This window comes from Pipistrellus hanaki (genome assembly GCF_964339955.1).
Source record: "Pipistrellus hanaki genome assembly, chromosome: 3".
Taxonomy (NCBI): Eukaryota; Metazoa; Chordata; class Mammalia; order Chiroptera; family Vespertilionidae; genus Pipistrellus; species Pipistrellus hanaki.
In genome coordinates, this window is record NC_140505.1 from 73,831,134 (window position 1) to 73,849,564 (window position 18,431).

General features: G+C 35.7%; 1 protein-coding gene across 1 annotated transcript in view; it reads right to left on the reverse strand.

The window, feature by feature from the left end:
* VWA8 (von Willebrand factor A domain containing 8) overlaps nt 1-18,431 on the reverse strand; it is a 333,534-nt gene that overhangs the window by 125,888 nt on the left and 189,215 nt on the right. Inside the window, exons 24-26 of the mRNA XM_084876526.1 lie at nt 16,725-16,844; nt 13,698-13,903; nt 11,863-12,014 (exon numbers count right to left, since the gene is read on the reverse strand). Of these exons, the coding sequence (XP_084732652.1) occupies nt 11,863-12,014; nt 13,698-13,903; nt 16,725-16,844 (478 nt within the window). The remainder of the gene's footprint in view (nt 1-11,862; nt 12,015-13,697; nt 13,904-16,724; nt 16,845-18,431) is intronic.

Sequence of the window (18,431 nt, forward strand, 5' to 3'; positions counted from 1 at the left end):
CTTAGAAGTTCCTTACACATTATTAAAAGAGTCTATAAAACCATTTTTAGAATGTACTTTAAGAAGATGCCACTTTTCTGAAACTCAGAAGGTAAAGTCCTATTTTGTTTTTACCTTAATGACAAATACAATAGATTACATATATTTTCCCTTGAATTGGTAAAATACTTAGCAAGGTGACATCTAAATTCCTAATACAGTATAGGAAGGATTTAGGCAAAAAATTAAAATTAAAAAAATTGGAGCAACCTATCAAATTTTCAGTATATTCTTTTAAATTTGGAATAAAATAATAGACAATATACAATACTACAAGTCACATGGTTGTAAGTTGTACAGGACAAGTTTCATAGACTCTATGTTAGCACCCTAATTTTTTCACTTTGAATTGAAATATTATATACAGAAACATTCACATAAATGTGTCACACAAATGAACACACCAGCGCCCAACACCAGCACCCAGGAAGCCCCTCAAGGCCACTTTGGTCATTGTACTCACCAAGGGAGCGCTATCCTGATTTCTAATGAAATTAGTCTGTGTTTAGATTCCTTTTTATTTAAAATGACTTTTAAATAAAGTGACTTGCCAAAACACAGATGGCAATGCTAGAGTACAAAACCACAGACAAAATTTTGAGAATTTTGAAAAGACTTCATTTTTAATCATACTATTTTTTCTTTGACTTTTTAAAATGGAACAATCAATTTGTCATTTATTTCATTATAAAGTTCTTATTCCTTAGTAAGGTGAGGCAAACAATAGTTCAGAGTTAAATTTCTTTCTTTCTTTTTTTTTAAAGCACATGTAGATACAAATTGAAATGCATGCTTGGAATGAGTTTGATGATCATTAAAAGAGTACTACATATTCACATTTTGAAACCATTTTATTTTCAGTAAGAATAGTCTGACACAATATTTCCATATGCTTAATAAGACCATGTAAGGCTCAGACATTTTTGGCATAAAATAACAGAATCAAACATTCTGGTAGAATATGCTCTTTGGCCCTTTGAAATACTTAACACAAAAGGAATGATATTTACATTGATATTTTTTGACATCTTATGCAAATCTTAAAAGGAAATAGGTGCTTTTGTATCTATCATCTAAAACACATTTCAAATTATTCTGATTGGTTACTCACTTATTTCCATGTTTTTACTGGGAATGAGGTAGGAAGGGCACGGAGCCAGGGGATTTACTATTACGTTTTCTCTAGTAAATGTAATAAAGATCTATGCAGACTTTGGAGAGGAAAAGCAGGCTAATTTCTCTGAGTGTTAATTTCTTTCTTTGTGAAATCAAGGGGAAGATCTGTATGGTTCCTTAGAGCTTGGGTGGCCTCTACAGACCCTGAAGTGAAACAAGGGAAGTGTCAGTGGTAGATTCAGCTGTGTTGTATTACCTTGGTGCTCTGCAGTTAAAATAAAACCACCAACATGAAAATATCTATACCTACCAATAGAAATAGGTGCCCTGAAAGGCATTCTTTACTAATTAACTTAAAAAAAGTTCTAAATACATTCCAGTTTTTGGAGACAACAGAAACAGTTTGAAATTTAACTATGTTTCTTAAGAGGTAGAGAATTACTTAATAAAAATGAACTTTGCTTGTTAGGTTAATATATAGCCTAAAATTGATTGACTAACATATCTTTAATGATCATAAATATATAATATAGTTGTGAAAAACAAAGCAAGATACTTCATCGACCTGAGAAAAAGTAACTTTACTGGGCATCTATCCCTGACAATTCCAGGGGTAGTCATGAAACCTGGTTTGAACTTGCCTTCTAAATAATAGTCATGGAAATGATAAGCTGTCTGGGACTCACCTAAAAATAGTACTAGCTAGTTGTCAGGGTCTGGGAAGGACCGTCAGGTACTCCTATAGAATCTGTTCCAGAACCACATAAGATTATGTGTATGGGCAATCACACTACAGCAGAAAGCACATTTGCAGGGTGTGCTGGAGTTGCACACTCAAACTGACTCCATCCAGCTCCTTGGTCACATCAAGTTTTGTTTCCAGACTTTCTCAGTGGGCTCCAGGCAGGCCAATGGATGTAAACCAAAGCCCTTCACTTATAAGCCCTCCCAACAAGCTGTGTAAAGATTTGATGATTAGTAACTCACTCCCCTTCACTAAGTTAGTAGTCGGGGGGAAAGGGGAAGCATTAAAATTGGATGCATGAGTAAGCTCTGAATTTGAAGCATAATCAACATTAGCTTGGGTAGAACTCTAAACTAATAACCAGTTAGCAAAAGATACTATATTCCATTATTAAAACACTAGAGGCCTGTGCATGAAATTCATGCACAAGGAGGGAGGGGGTCCCTCAACCTGGCCTGCACCATCTCACAATCTGGAACCCCTCGGGAGATGTCCAACTGCTGGTTTAGGCCCAAACCCTGCAGGCAGTTGGACATCCCTTTTGCAATTTGGACCACCCGCTCTTAACCGCTGGCCTGCCTGCCTGCCTGCCTGCTCAGTGTTCATCATAGCGACTAGTCGATCCAGTCTTTCTGGTCGTTCCACCCTTCCAGTTGCTGGGGGGGGGGAAAAAAAAAAAAATATATATATATATATATATATATATATATATATATATACACACACACACACACACACACACACACACACACACACGTATATATTGTGTAAATATATATATATATATATATATATATATATATATATATTCCAACTCTGACCAGACTTAAGTTGTTATACCTGATTTAATTAAAACAACGATATTTTCCATGGTTTTAAGAACATGTCACTTGTTTTGTTTAACTTTGTTAAAGTCCTAGCAGAAATGATTATGTCTGGATTTAATTTTAAAGAAGAGGAGGAAGAACTTAGAGCCTATAAATAGCACTATTTTTTATTTTCAATGTCATTCATGAATTTATGTTTTCTTAAAAGAATGAAGTATCTCAATTCATATGTTGTGATGTTTCTTAATAATTTGTGGAAGTATTAACAAAGATCTGGAAGTAAAAGTTTTAACTATAAGAATGGTGGATATAGAAATCATGACCCAGGTCAAATTATAGCACTTGAGCAGTAACAGACAGGAAAAAAGTTGTGGGTTTTGGGGATTTTTTTTTTTTTTACATGTATATAATTCTTAACATGAGCCATATGGACACCAAAGTCAAGAAATATAGTCTGAATGACATGTAAGAGATTTGTCTAAGATTGTTTTCATAAAGAGGTGAGCTGGGGTTTTAAGGAGCATGTTCTGGCAAATTTCTGCCTTCTCTGAACATTTGCCAGTACTATTTCTGGAGTATGAAAGAAACACATGAAAAAGATTTGGATCTTTCTAGGGGCATTATATAATTGGAAGTTGTTGACATACCTATTATCAGCAACTCCTAAAACATTTCCTTACCACAAGAACTACTAATTTTCATAGGAATAATGGAACCCTGTAGGGTAGTTCCACCAACTCTCAAAAATTCACCAATTACTATCAACTTTGAGAAGTAAAAGAACAACTCCAATTTTACAAGGCTTCACTCATTCCTAATGTTTTAAATCTAATCTCTGGTATACATTAAAGTGGATTGTCCAACTGAGTTTACTGAAGCCTGAACAGAATAACCAAACAAATGTTTCTACCTTTGGCTCTTACCCCTTCCTCTTACACTTCAGCTAATTTATGCCTTTGCCACCTCAAACTGCTACTTGTTAGTCCTGAACATGTATGTTCATGCTTCCGCCAGGTATTTCTACTATTGCCTCTTTAATGAAATCCTCATTCCTGAGGCCAAATTCAAATGTTATTTACCCTTGCACCCCTCTCTCATATTCTTTCTGGGCAGAATGAATCTTTTGCTTTTCTGGGTTTCCATGTAAATTTGCATTCTTAGGCTAGAGTTTGTGTAATCTGCAATTTTCAAACTTACGACCCAACAGGGACTAAAAGCTTAAGAATTCAAGTTCATAAATGAATTGACGAAATCCCTCGTAAATATTTTTTATTTAAAACAAAATTTAAAAACCCAGCACACTAAAGAAAGAAAATAGAAATCCTTTTAAACACTTTAAGTTAGTAATAATGGATACTATTCCAAGTTAACCTCCCTTGTTTAGAAGAAACTTCTGAATCTCACTTCCCTATAGTCTCACATGTGGCTGGTAAACTAATTTTGCTGGAAATGATATGCATACAACAAGGATGTGTGTGGGCTTTTCCTTTCTGTGCTTGGCTCTGCATTCAGACACATGGCTTTCCCTTTATAACTTAGATGTGTGCACCTCTGCCACTTAGGTCCCGTCAACGTCACAGAAATGAAGAGTAATTTGGATGCATGCAATGGAAAAAGATTTGGGGAAACTCATTCTCGGCTGACACTTCTCAAATATGGCCACCGATATCCACAATGACACTGTGCAGTCTCAGTGCCGCTGCCCAGCATCATTGGTGCCAGAGCAGGTGTTGTCAGCTGGCCCCACACATCTCGGGCTTTCCTCCTCCTCACAGGAGTTGCCAGACTACAGTTCTGGGGCCTGCATTTCCTTTCCCTCATCTTCAAATTTTATTGCAAACACTTCTTTTTCTGCCATCTGCTTTTCCAACCACATTTAAGTATTTTTGAATCTCAAGTTCTTTCCTTTTCTAATTATCCACATCAAAAAGACTAGGACTAAAACTCATCCAGTTGGAAATTTCCCTAGAAAAAAAAACCCCACCAAAAACAAAAAAAAACACCCTCTGTATTTCTTATAAGAAGGATTTATAATAGGAAATAGCCTTACTGTGAATGTAGCTTTGAGTATAACATTGCATAACAAGGTTGATAGCTTACATGTTGTCCCAACTAATTGTTAATTCACTGAGGGTAAGGCTTACATGAAACTCACTCAAATCTCTGGCACTTGGAATCCCTCACTTTGGCCACTGAAACATCACCCCTTTTCCTCTCATTCCCACTGCCACGATGGGAGCCCACATTGTTCATCCATGGACTCTGATAGCTTTCCCAAACCAGACTTCCTGCCTTCAGTTCGTTGTCTTCCAGCTTATTAACCTTAGAAAACCAGAAGGAGTCTTTCTACTTTATGAATCTGACCGTGCTATAATCTGGTTTAAAATTTTTCTCTGATTCCTGACTCTTCTCTCCCTTTTAAGCTCACCACATAGGACATTCTCACTTCACCATTAATTTTAGTCACTGAACTATTTGCAATTTCAAAAATGCACCATGCCCCCTCAACCTCTCTGCTTGAAGCATCTTTTCTCTGTTTGCCTGCAGAACCCCTAGTAATCCCTGAGAGTAGTCTTGGTTACCCACCCGACTCTCCCCAGGGCAGAAGGCGGAATCCTCCCCTTGCTCTCTCCTGTGTGGCTTTAACACACACGAGTCACTCTTTACTTGAGTGCTTTCCCAATTCTCTGTGACCCATTGGAGGGAGGCACCAAGCCTTCCTCACCTTTATATTTCTGACTCCCTTCCTAGTGTTTACCACAAAAGGCTCAATAGTGTTTGTTAAATGAGTGAATGCTTGGTACACTAGAACTGCCATCTTTCCTGCTTGTTCCTTATCTCAGTGGCAAGTTGCAAAACACCATAGCATAAAAGTCCTTCGGTTGATCTCTTATCTCCCCCATATCTCCCTCCCCTCCCCACTGTAATTTGACAGTCTGCTTGTTGCTTTACTGTCTCTATATCTATCTTTTAGTTCATCAATTTATAATGTTCTGTATTATCCATAAATGAGTGAGGTCATGTGGTGTTTCTCTTTTATTGCCTGGCTGCATGCATGTAAGTATAACCAATGGACACAAAACTCTGGGGAGGGAGGGCATATATGGGAGTGTGGGGGCAGTGGTAAGATATGTACACATATAATAATTTAATAAACAAACAAACAAACAACAAAAAATCAGAGCAAATCTTCCCCTGTGTCCTGACTACGCGATTCTCAACCAATGATGCCATCTACTTTGCAGGTGAATCTGGAAGAGATCACTACAGGTGGGGTTTGGGATTTCTATCCAGTGAAGTGACAGACTTTCACAAAGTATCACAAAGGCTTAAAGGATCAAGGTTAATTCTGTGAGATTGCTAAAATAAATATAAAGGAGTCATAGATCTTGACATTTCCTATGCACATTAGGTGTGTTTTTTCATTTTTTCTGTACCCCCATTAAAGGAGCTGAAAGCAAGTGAAATAGCTGTGAAGCTACTTCATAACATACGAAAAGAATATAGGGCAAGGACTATGAATCTATAAAACCTAACACCACTCTTCTACTTATAACAGTTCTGAGATGACATAAGTAAACCTTATTATATTTGAAAACTAAGAGCCCTTTTATAAAGTTAAAGCAAATCATCATACAGAGTGAAATTGTACAACTTAGAACCCCAAGGCCAATATTGTGAATTAATTTGTAAAAATTAAGAGTACAAAAATAAAATTATAGGACATAATAGTTTGGAAAATGGAAGGAGAGGCACAATGCTTTAAGAAGAGAATCTTAACATTTAATGGGACAAACAGTAAGCTGATGACCACTCCTATCTCCAAAGATAAGCCAAATGAAATTACTCAAAAGCGATATTCTGGTTGGGGATGTTCTTTTTAATGCTTCTGGTACATTGGAGACCCCATGGTTGATCTTGGGCAGAGAAGCAGCAACTGCTATTGATGCCACAATTACACAGGATGAGTCTTTAACAAAGAAAACCCAGGCTAGTCACATACCCATTCAAAGACACATTTGGTTTAAGAGAATAGGCTTACATCTTATACATTTTTTTTTTTTAAATCCTCACCAGAGGATATTTCCCCATTGATTTTTAGAGACAGTGGAAGGGAGAGGGAGAGATAGAGAAACACTGAAGTGAGAGAGAAACATCGATTGGTTGCCTCCTGCACATGCCCCGGAGGATAGAGCATGCAATACAAGATACATGCTTTTGACTGAAATCGAATCTGGGGCCCTTCAGTCTGTGGGCTGAGGCTGTATCTACTGAAGAAAACTGGCTAGGGGTGAAAAGTATTTTTTACTTACTTATGGAATCAATGACAAATAGCATTAACTTGAAGGAAAATGTGATTAAAACAATGGGCTTAGTCCCTAATGTAAAAGTTATATGCGTTTGATATATGTCCCCCAAATAAAGGGAAATAACATTTGAAAAACTGCAAAGTTTCCATTAGCTTTAAAATCTGTAGTCCAGTGTTGTATTGCATTGCTTCTCTCGTATAAGGCACTGTACAGACAACATGGTGAATGAGCAAAAAGATGATAGTTTTGGAACAGACAGAACTGCAGTTGAATTCCCCACCCTGTCATTTATTAGTTATATAGTCTGTTAAGTATTTAATTTCCTGAAACTCCAGTTCTTCATCTGTAAAACAAACTCTCTCTCTCTCTCTCTCCTATGCCTAACACACACACACACACACACACACACACTCTCTCTCTCTCTCTCTCTCTCTCTCTCTCTCTCTCTCTCTCTCCTATACCTAATAGATAGTAAACTTATAAAAATTACTTCCCTAATAGAATAAAAGAATTGTTTTATAGATTATGCATTAATATTTGCAAAGTGCTTACAGCATTTGTAAGCACTTGATAAATATCAACCATTTTTATTTTTGCTGCTTTAAAAATATGTTGTCTATCCTCACTTGACACATTATCAATGATTAAACTCAGGTTGTGTTGAAATGCCCTAGAGTTGCTCAGTTCACGTAATTTCTTGTTTGCCATTGGGAAGCGTGCCAGTTTTCTGCCTTTGGAGTAGTCATCACAGTATAGCATGAGCTTTGCAAGAAATAGCAATTTCAGACTAGACCTTTAAAACTTTTATTTTATTTAAGTAAGAAAATAAAATAAAAAATTCCAGTGCCGAGACTATCTGTGGACATGCAAAAAATAAAACACAGAAAATAATACATGTTATAATATTAAAATAGCAAGAAAGTGAGGCCTCGTAAAGGCAACCACTGCCAGTACTACCCTGTGTTTTCAAATTATTCTAAATGTAAATATATTAAAGAGATTTAATTGAAAATTTGCTAATATGGTCTCAGACCTTGATAATTCATAGTTACTTTATTTTGTCTGAAAAAGTAAGTTAAAATTTTTAATCAAGTATTTGAAAGCAGAGAGGGAATATGATATGAACAGGGCACCTGAGGAGCAATTTTAAGACTCAAATAGGGCTATAGGACACTTTTAAAGTCTCACATGACAATTGTTTTGAGATGTGCAGTCTGTCTGACAACAGCATTTTTACATGTTTGAGAAGGATAATGAGATTTAAACATATGCAAAAAGACACAAAGAGTTGATATGAATGTTTATATTCCTTGTGAGAGTTCCTTATATACTTGATGGTTCTGTTTATTATGCTGACAATAAATATCTAGTACTCAAAATGTCTAGAAGGATGGAGAAAAGAGTAGGGTTGAGGAAGAATGTCATTTGCACTCAAATCTACTGCATTAGAGATAAATTTATTTTCAACAAGGGAGCTTAGGAATAAAATGTTTTTAAAAGAACCCCCTGCCCTGGTTGGTTTGGCTCAGTGGATAGAGCGTGGGCCTGAGGACTGAAGGGTCCCAGGTTTGATTCCGGCCAAGGGCACATGCCTGCGTTGCAGGCTCGATCCCCAATGTGGGGCATGCAGAAGGCAGCCAATCAATGATTCTCTCTCATCATTGATGTTTCTATCTCTCTCTTCCTCTCCCTTTCTCTCTAAAATTACTAAAATATGTATTAAAAAAATAAAAATAAAAAGAACCCCTTTTCACTTGGCCTGCATGGCTCAGTAGTGGAGTTTCTATGAACCAGGAGTGTACAGTTCAATTCTAGTCAGGGCACATGCCCGGGTTGTGGGCTCGATCTCCAGTGTGGGCCGTGCAAGAGGCAGCCTATCAATGATTCTCTCTCATCATTGATGTTTCTATCTCTCCTTCTCCCTTACTCTCTGAAATCAATTAAAAATATGTTTTTTTTGTTGTTGTTTTTTTTGTTTTGTTTTAAAAGAACCTCCTTTTAGGGACATGTATCTTCTATTAAGAAGAAAAGCTGTGCAAAAAAATAAAAAAAACTCAAAAGAAATATTTCTCAGTGTATGAAATAACACACAGAACCACAAGATCTAGAAGGATTTAAAAATTATTATCTTAAGATGGTGGAATTATAGGTGTTTTAATTCTTTTTAATTTAGACATAAACAAAAATTCATTCTTTATTTAGTACATATGCATCACAAAGAAATACTACATGTTAAAACTTTTTAATTTCCTCAAATTTTTTATTCTACTCTGATACAAACAAATGATTGGTAGATTATATGTAGTTTTCCAGTGACAAATAGGCAATAAATGCTTTGGGGGAAAATATGAAACTGGCTAAGAGTAAACATAACAGATTGAGGAATTCAGAGGAAAAGTTGGGTAAGGGGATAGGGGGAGGAGTAAGGGATGGGAGAGGGTAAGAGATTAATCACATAACTTATATATATATATAACCCATGGACACAGACAATAGTGTGGTGAAGGCCTGGGAATGGTGCGGGGAGTGGAGGATGGGGTTGTCAATGGGAAAAAAAGGGGGACAACTGTAATACTTTCAACAATAAAGATAAATTAAAAAGTAAAAAGAAAAAACAAAGCAGCATTAAAAATAAGTCAACAGAGTTGAGGTCAAAGAATATGGAATAAGAAGGATGATCACATAGAGAACAGACAGCTCTGATAGTGGTGGTGGTGGGCAGGGTGGAGGGATTGGACAAAAAAGAAAGAGGTGACAGACAGCAGTGTGGTGATTGAGGGGTTGAGGGGTGCACAGAGGAATGGGTGGAGGTGGAAAAGGTGTAAGGGGGATAAATGGTGATGGGGGGGAAAAATAAAAAAAATAAAAAGTGCAATAAATAAATATTTTATGGGCAAAAAGAGTCTCTTCAGGAAACTACCAGCCTGGTACCAGAGTAGGAGGAGAGGAAATTCCTCTGCTGGGTGCATGCACAGTAGAAGCCAAGATGGCAAAGGGGAAAATCCTTCTACTATGAGGTATGCCTAGTGAAACTAAGATGGCAACTATAAGGGGCAGAGCACAGCATAAGAAAAATCAGATTGGATAAGAGACACAGAACCCCAGACACAGAAACCCAGATCCAAGAAATGGATTGGTTAGGGGGAAGACCCATCAGAAACTTGGGGGGAAATTAGGAAATTGATTGGTTAATTTGAAAGGGCACTTGGTCCTTCCCAAGCCCTAAATAATATAATCCAAACTTAACAAAGCTTCCTCTCTCTCTCTCTCTCTCTCTCTCACACACACACACACACACACAATCTGGTAACACATTCTCACCCTGTGTGCTTACACATTCTCTCTCCATAGCAGCCATGTGGGCCTAGCAGCTGCCTTAGGCCTGGCAGCCTCAAGGACTCCAAGCCTAGACTCCAAGCATAGACTCAAGGCTGAGTACAACAACATAGCCAGGAACAGACTAAGTTGGCCAGATGGGGACTGAGACTAAACTGGACTAAGCCTTGGCGTGGCACAGAATTTCTGGGCCTGATGAAGACAAGGCTGGAGTTTTTCCAAAGTGGGAATGAGGGAGATGAGACCTGGGAAATCTGGGGAACCCCAGTGTATCTTACCACATCTCAACCTCCCATGCATGGGTCCTCTGAAATAATTTTCTTAGAACTCCATAAAATGACCCCATTTCTACCAGCAACAAAATCACACTTCTCAAAAAATATTTACTCACTCATTAATAATATAAACAAATTTACTGATAATCTAACATAACTCTATTTTGAGTCTTTACCACAAAAGGGAAATATTTGTTTTTCTTTAAGAAATCTTTGAAGAAATTGTTAAAGCTTTAATGATGTATTTTTATTGGCGTATATTCTGATGTTTTTCTAATAACTTCAAAGAATAAATGAGGATCATGTATACATTTAGGATATATATGTATATATGTGGGTGTATATATAAACACATAAATATAGCTGGGCTATAATGTTTAAAACTTTTTTCTAAGGAAAGTAGAGTGCTTCCTATATGAAACTAAGGTTAAATAATAATTTTAAAGTAATTATTGTGTCTTAGGAATTTATGCTAATTATTTTTATAGACAAAGAATTGGAATCTTTATCATAAGTTAATAAGTTAAGCATTTTAAAAATTGTTTTCTAATGACTTTGCATGGATTTAACTACTCTACTAATAAACTCTGTCAACTATCTTTCTGGTCTACAATATTTGCAAGATTCTTTGGTAAGGTTAAGTACGTAGCCTGTAATTACAAAATAAAAGTTAGGCAACTGGCCCACATGAAGCAAACCCACTAATTTTCACTACCTCTTTCATCTGTCAAACTAACATAAGTAACCAAAAATCTCTTAAGTTAATATAGTTATAAATTTAGAAACTATCATAACAGAAAAATATATGGTAACATAAATAAGAACATCTTAACTAAATACATATTATCCCTTTACATTGTTTTCACATTTGTACTATGATTTTTCACTAGGTTAAGAAATAGCGAGAGTCATAGTAATTCAACAAAAAGACAGAGACTTAAAGAAACAAATATTTCCCTTTATTTGATTATGTTACATCTACTCATGGAACATTCAAAATTGAAATTCTCAATTTACATGCTTCTAAATAATGCTATTTAACTGAAAGCCAGCCAGCAAATAGCAACATATATTTGAAAATTTACTTGTGGAAAGTAATTTATACCCCAACTTAGTTTAGTAGAGTATAAAGTAGATTCCAAATTATCAGCATTATTCAGAGAATTAGAACAGTAACACTCAATAGCATTTAATCAGTAGTGAGTTTGCCTTACTCCTTCGCCAGCTGCACACTGGTAGGTTTTGCTCCAATAGGTATCCCGTACTTGTGCAAAGTGTTAATTAAAATCTCCCGCATGTCGGGGTTGTAGGAATCAAAGTCAAACACGTTCCTAACCACACTGGAGAGACCTTCGGTGGGAAATTTCTGCATTAAAAAACACACACCTTATTACGTATATGATAAATACATAATATAAGTACAAAACTGATAGAACAATGATACAATGAACTTTAGCATACATTAACAGCCTGGTCTCATAACCAGATAGGAGGAATATGTGTATTTTTCTCTTTTAATTTTGCTCTCATGACTTGAAATTTTCTTTCTTTCTTTTTTTTTTTTTTTAATATATTTTATTGATTTTCTTACAGAGAGGAAGGGAGAGAGATAGAGAGCTAGAAACATCGACCAGCTGCCTCCTGCACACCCCCCACTGGGGATGTGCCCGCAACCAATGCACATGCCCTTGGCCGGAATCGAACCTGGGACCCCTCAGTCGGCAGACCGACGCTCTACTGCTGAGCCAAACCGGTTTCGGCGAAATTTTCCTTTTTAAATAAACATTAGAATTTGAGGGGCCCAGTTCCTTCTCTCAAACGTTAAACCATGTTAGACGCTGGTTTCAGTGCCTTCCACTGCTTTCTGATATTTCCTGACTTTAAAATACCAGGTTGGACAAATAAAAAAAATACTGTTTAAACAGAGTAGAGTATTGAATATCTATACAGAAGTATTAAGAAAAGTCAAAGGTCTATGAAGAAATGAAAATATGATAGCAGAACAAGAAAAGACAGAGAGAACATAAGTACAGAACACAGAGACATGAGGTGTAGCAGAGGGAAAGAAATAAGTTCCCACTCGTGTAAATACACACTATAGTGTCCTCTGGGTCTTCACTGGCTCTGTCTTTCTCACAAACTGAGATCTGAGCTGGGCTTATCATTGTTTTACAATCAGAATAAAGCCTTCTATATTCCTTTGCTGATTTTCCTTGGAGTTTTGGGGATGGAACAAAGATCAAGAGTTATGAGACTGTAATTGCTAGCTTAAAGTTCATTTTTTTCTTATTTTATAATTATTAAGTTTTTACTGAGTATTCTTCCAACTCATTACCTTAAATGAGTCTGAATAGAAGAATATGATTACATGAGTACAATACCTAGTTTTTTAAACAGTACAAAGCAAATTTTTAACAAATATCTTATAAATTATAATGTAATGTCTAATTGTTATGTGTACAGTTAATTCAATTCAGTGTATACTTACAAGCTACCTAACTTCTAAGCAAACATCAATTGCTTAATTTAAAATAACTAGACTTATAAACATTATATCTAATAATTGAATCTAACAATTATTTGTTATAAATAGAATTTACATAAGTTTTTTTTGTTTAGCTTTACCAAGGTAGGTAGACTATACATTATACATGGCTATAAGAAATTTCATTCTCCTGTTCATTTACTCTATTTTATAAAACTGTCTTGCAGTATTTACAGATATATAATTAATACTGTTGGTCCCTAGTTTGTTTTCTATACCCAAGTCTCCCTGTTATCTCACACTCTTGTCTCCTTTCCCCCGCAACACTCCAATCAGATTTCATGGCTCCTTGGTAATGCCATGGATAGAACTTGGGCAAACTCAATTCAAAGGCTAAACATAAAATGTCCACTGGTCTTACAGATTTAAAATGCAGATTACAAACACTTATATCACCTGAATCAGTATAATATTTACAGAAGTTGAAAGATTTGGTATAAATTAAGCTGTCTAAAAAAAGACTGATGGCTTATTTTAACCTTTATGCACAAGTGTTTGCCATACCTGTAAGTGCTTGACTATGTTGACCACTTCTCTGGTAGAATAAGGGTAGCTAATAATCCCCTGGTCAGCTAAACTCCTCAGCTCTCCAAAGGCAGCCACGAGCTTCTGAAGGATGGGCTCTGGCACATTTGGTCCATATTGCCTGAGCATCTCAAGCTCCGAGTGGGGCTTGGGATTATCAACTGCATGGCAGCTAAAAATATCACCTAAAAAAAAAAAAATCACATTCAGCATGCAATGAATCCATTATACTGCCATAGGAACTATGCAATGGTTGTTTAAAGAGCCACCCATTGGTCACAAAAGCAAATTTTTAAATGTGTAAAACTGCACAGAAAGCCCATTCACAATAGGATGATGCGGAGAAGACAGTGAATGACTACAGTTAAAGAAAAGAAAATTGAGTGATGTGTGGTTTATTCTGCATAGATTTGCTTCTCTTAAAAAAACTAAGTAACACTTGGATATAATCTCATTGGGAGATATTCAAATATAAAGAGTAAAAGAGAGAACCTCTTGTGTGCTTCTGCCATCCCACTTGCTCCCCAACAGGAACCTGTGTTAACAGTTTGGTGCAATTATTCTTTCAGTTTTTGTTTTTGTTTTTGTTTGTTTTTTTATTGCACACATAAAAGCATGTGTAGTTTTGGTGATTTATTCCTTTTCTATTTAATTGAAAAAGAATCTTCATATTGTTCTGAGACTGCATTTTTAACTTTAACACTTTAAATATCTTGAGACATTATATACATCTATCTCATATGCATGCTTTATATATATTAAAAAAGGGGGAACCAGCATCCTCACTCTAAATAATTTATACCTTGTGCAGATTGCTAGGATATATGTTAGAAGTCAGTTTTGAAAAAGTAAACCTGCAGAGACAATGTCTAAATTAGAAACAAGAAAAAGGAATGTGGAAACACAAGATATTTCATCTGTAATTTAAGCAACTGAGAATATACTAGAAAAATATAATCTATGCTCAAGAAAGATGACTTACTTATATTCAAAATTCATATAATTCTACTGACTCATAATCCAGGAGACTATGAAAAGGGAGTTAAAATAAATAAATTTGCATTATTTATGATGTTCATTTAGAAAGAAAGAACATCTAGATCTTACTTTGACTTAGAAACCATCAGAATCAAACTGTTGGCCCAGAAAGAAACTCACTATAGACTGATTCATTTGCCTTTCAGTATAACCATTATTGCCTGTCTCATTTTTGGTTCTTATAAGTGTATTTCTAGTAGCACATGATCTCACTCATCTAGGGGAAATGATGAACAACATAGACTGATGAACAAGAACAGACCCGGAGACAAGAAGGCATGATCAGACTGTCGGAACTCAGAGGGAAGGTAGGGGGGGTGGGGGTGGGGGATAAAGGATTTGTGTGCATCCAAATGAGCCTAACCAGTGTTCAAGGACAATGGGGGGTGAGGCATGCGTGGGGAGGGGTTTGGGAAGGTAATGGGGGAATGAGGACAAATATGTGATATATTGATCAATAAAGAAATTTAAACAAAACAAAAAGAAACCATGAGAATCATTGTTTTATCATTATTTCATATTTATAACAGCAATGGAATAAAATGCAAGTGCTGAAGAAATCACTGTCTAAGAAAGGAAATCCAGATCTGTTGGCCAGAATAATCATCCTAACCTTGTATGCCATAGACTAAATCCATTAAATACAAATGTGAATAGCTTTTGCCTTTTTTTGCTTATGATCAAATGTAACACTAATATAAATCTATAATTATTCCTCATTAATTCGTTCATCAAATAATTATTAAGTGTCTTCTGTGTGCCAACTACTATTCTAGGTTCTTTACATGATTCAGTGGTTAAAAACACAAAATCCCTGTCCTCATAGAGTGTTTATTCTGGCATAGGGAGACAATAAAAAAAATAAGAATAAATGTTAGAAACTATGGAAAAGCAGAGGGTAGGACATCAGAAATGGTGATGGTGGTTAAGTCAGACAGGCAGGGCTTCCTGTCTGCAATGCAGGTATTGAGAATAAAAGAATTCTAGGAGAGCTTGCAGCTAATTCTAGGAGAACATACAGCAAGCATAACCTAGTATGTTCCCAGAAGCAGCAGCAAAGCAGAATGGTTGGGACAGAATGAGTGATGAAGAGAGCCAAATAAAAAATGAGGTCAGAGAGAGAAGAGAATTTGGGAGACATGCTCTGTGCTCTTCTAAGGAAGATCTATACAAGTACAAGTATAATCTTGTATACATATCCCTCTTGCCTTTTGTTTTTTTACTAATTCAAATTCTTTTTTAATCAGTTTAGGTAAACTTACCCCAATCTTTTTTTAAAACAGCTGCATAGTCCTCTATTGTGTGGATGTAATAGAATTTTTTGTTTTTTATCTTGTCCCATTTGTATTGTTTCCAATTTTTTGCTACTATTAAAAAATGCTATACTGCCTATCCTTGTACTTACATTATTGCATGGGTAACTCCCTTAGATGAATTCCTTGATGTGGAATTACTAGATCAAAATTCCTCCTAGGACACAGCCTGCTCACGTTGAGTATGAGAATTACCAGTATCCAGAATGACCTACTTGCCATAGAAAGATATGTCCTTCTTAAAGGTTCCTGTTGGTTAAAGTTAGTCAACAGCTCTCCAATCAGACTTTTGAGCTGGCCTTCAACGTTTTCATAGTTATGGGAATGTAACAAAAACCAAACACTAAAAACCATTCCTTACTAAGTATTTTACTTCTAAGAGGCCCTAAACAACAAAGTATAGTGTAACTGTTTAAGGAAACAGGCTCTGGAATCAGACCCAAGCTTTAATAGCCATTATCTAAGTGCCCCAGGAAAAGTGGTTAACCTCTCAGAATATCAGATCTCCTCTAAAATGGGGATAACAGGTACTCTCCCAGGAGGTTGGGATGGTGACACTGCACTTGGAAGCATTCACGGAGAGCCATTACAGGTGTTACTAAGGTAGCATTATTATTGCTGCTGCTATTTTGTCATCATCATTTATTGCTTTTACCTAAAGTACCGAAGAAATCATTGCCTAGGAAAGGAAATCCAGGTCTGTTGGCCAGAACAATCATCCTAAAATCAGGATGAATCACTATAACATTTTCTCTTCCGTGGACATTAGCAGAATCTGAAAAACAAGATTTCTATTTACTCTTTATTGACATTTAATAATTCTTAAGAATATCAAGTTATAGCCTTTAACTAATATAACAAGTAGTCATACTGTTCAATTATATTTTAAAAACACTAAAAAATATGGTTATAATGACTTGGTTATAGAAAAAAACTTTCTTAAGAACAGAATACTGATAAATCATATACTAATTATACTGGAACTTGCATTTCTATGTAATTCAATGTATATTTATTTATTATAAAAGCAAATTTGTCCAAATGTCTTATAGTATTTTAGTTTGGCTTGAGATGTTGTTATTCCTTAAAAAATGAAAATAAGAACTAATAATAAGGAATAATCCAAAGCATACTCAAGGACAATCCAATCATCCTTTAGTTTTTATCAAATCAGCAGCTGCATCACTTTGCAGAGAACCTGCCACTCACTATGCAACTAAGGAGTGATTCCTATTCAAACTATTCACTCTGAAATTTAGCCAAAGAGAATAATATTTTTGGATACAGTCAACTCATTCGTGCAATGCTGATTTATTTCCAATGAAAAAATTCTACCACAGTTCTTAAAATAAGTAATCTCAAGTTGACTAAAGCTTTTTGTTTGCAAATGTTTAAGGTATTAAGGGAATTAAATACTATCATTAAAAATAGTAGTGAGGTACCTGCATGCAGTCTCATTTGAGTCTATAAGAAACTGCACTTGCACTTCTTTATGATACCAAAAACCAACCTTTCTATGTATCATATAGTCTTAATAGTTTTAATGCTTGATCTCTATTAATTTTAGTAGTGGCAAATAATAAGGTATGTGGTCACAGGAAAAATTTAATTATTAGTTAATTAAAATAAAAATGATAAAAAATGAAAAAATTTAAAAAGCAAAGGAAAAAAAAACATACAAGAAACCACAGCTCTAGAAGTGATGCTTTATGAAATCATGTTCAAAGGAGCTTCAGGGGCTCTTGTGTTTAAAACATTGTTTACAAATAGGAATAGACTGTCGAATCTCAGAAGGAAGGTGGTAGTAGGTGGGTGGGTGGGAAGAGATCAACCAAAGAATTTGTATGCATATATGCATAACACATGGACACAGACAATAGTGTGGTAAAGTCTTGAGAGGGGTGGGGGGCTAGAAGGTGTCAATGGGGGAAAAGGGAATAAAGACTAAGACTAATAACAATAAAATAAAATATTGTTTACAATCAAACCTGAGTTTAAAAAGTATGAAGACCACTTTACTTCTAGACTATCTTTTAAAAATGTATGAGAAAAATTAAGGGTTCCCAGGATATAATATCACTTTTTAACTATAATTTGTTTCAGCAATTCTTTCTTGCTTTCCATTTCACTGTGCTCATAATGCCTCTAAAAAGGGCAGGCAGAATTCTCATCCTGAGAGTCTGAATGATCTGGCTTAGAGACAGTATTCAGGCTGTCTGACTCAAATTCTCATTTCCCCCATAAATTCATTATGAAACTGAAATGTTAGAATACTTTTATTAGTGCTGAGTTTCCCAGGCTCAGGCACAGAAATCCTATAATGACAATGCTCAAGAAGGACATCTCTGTGGTGATGCATTTG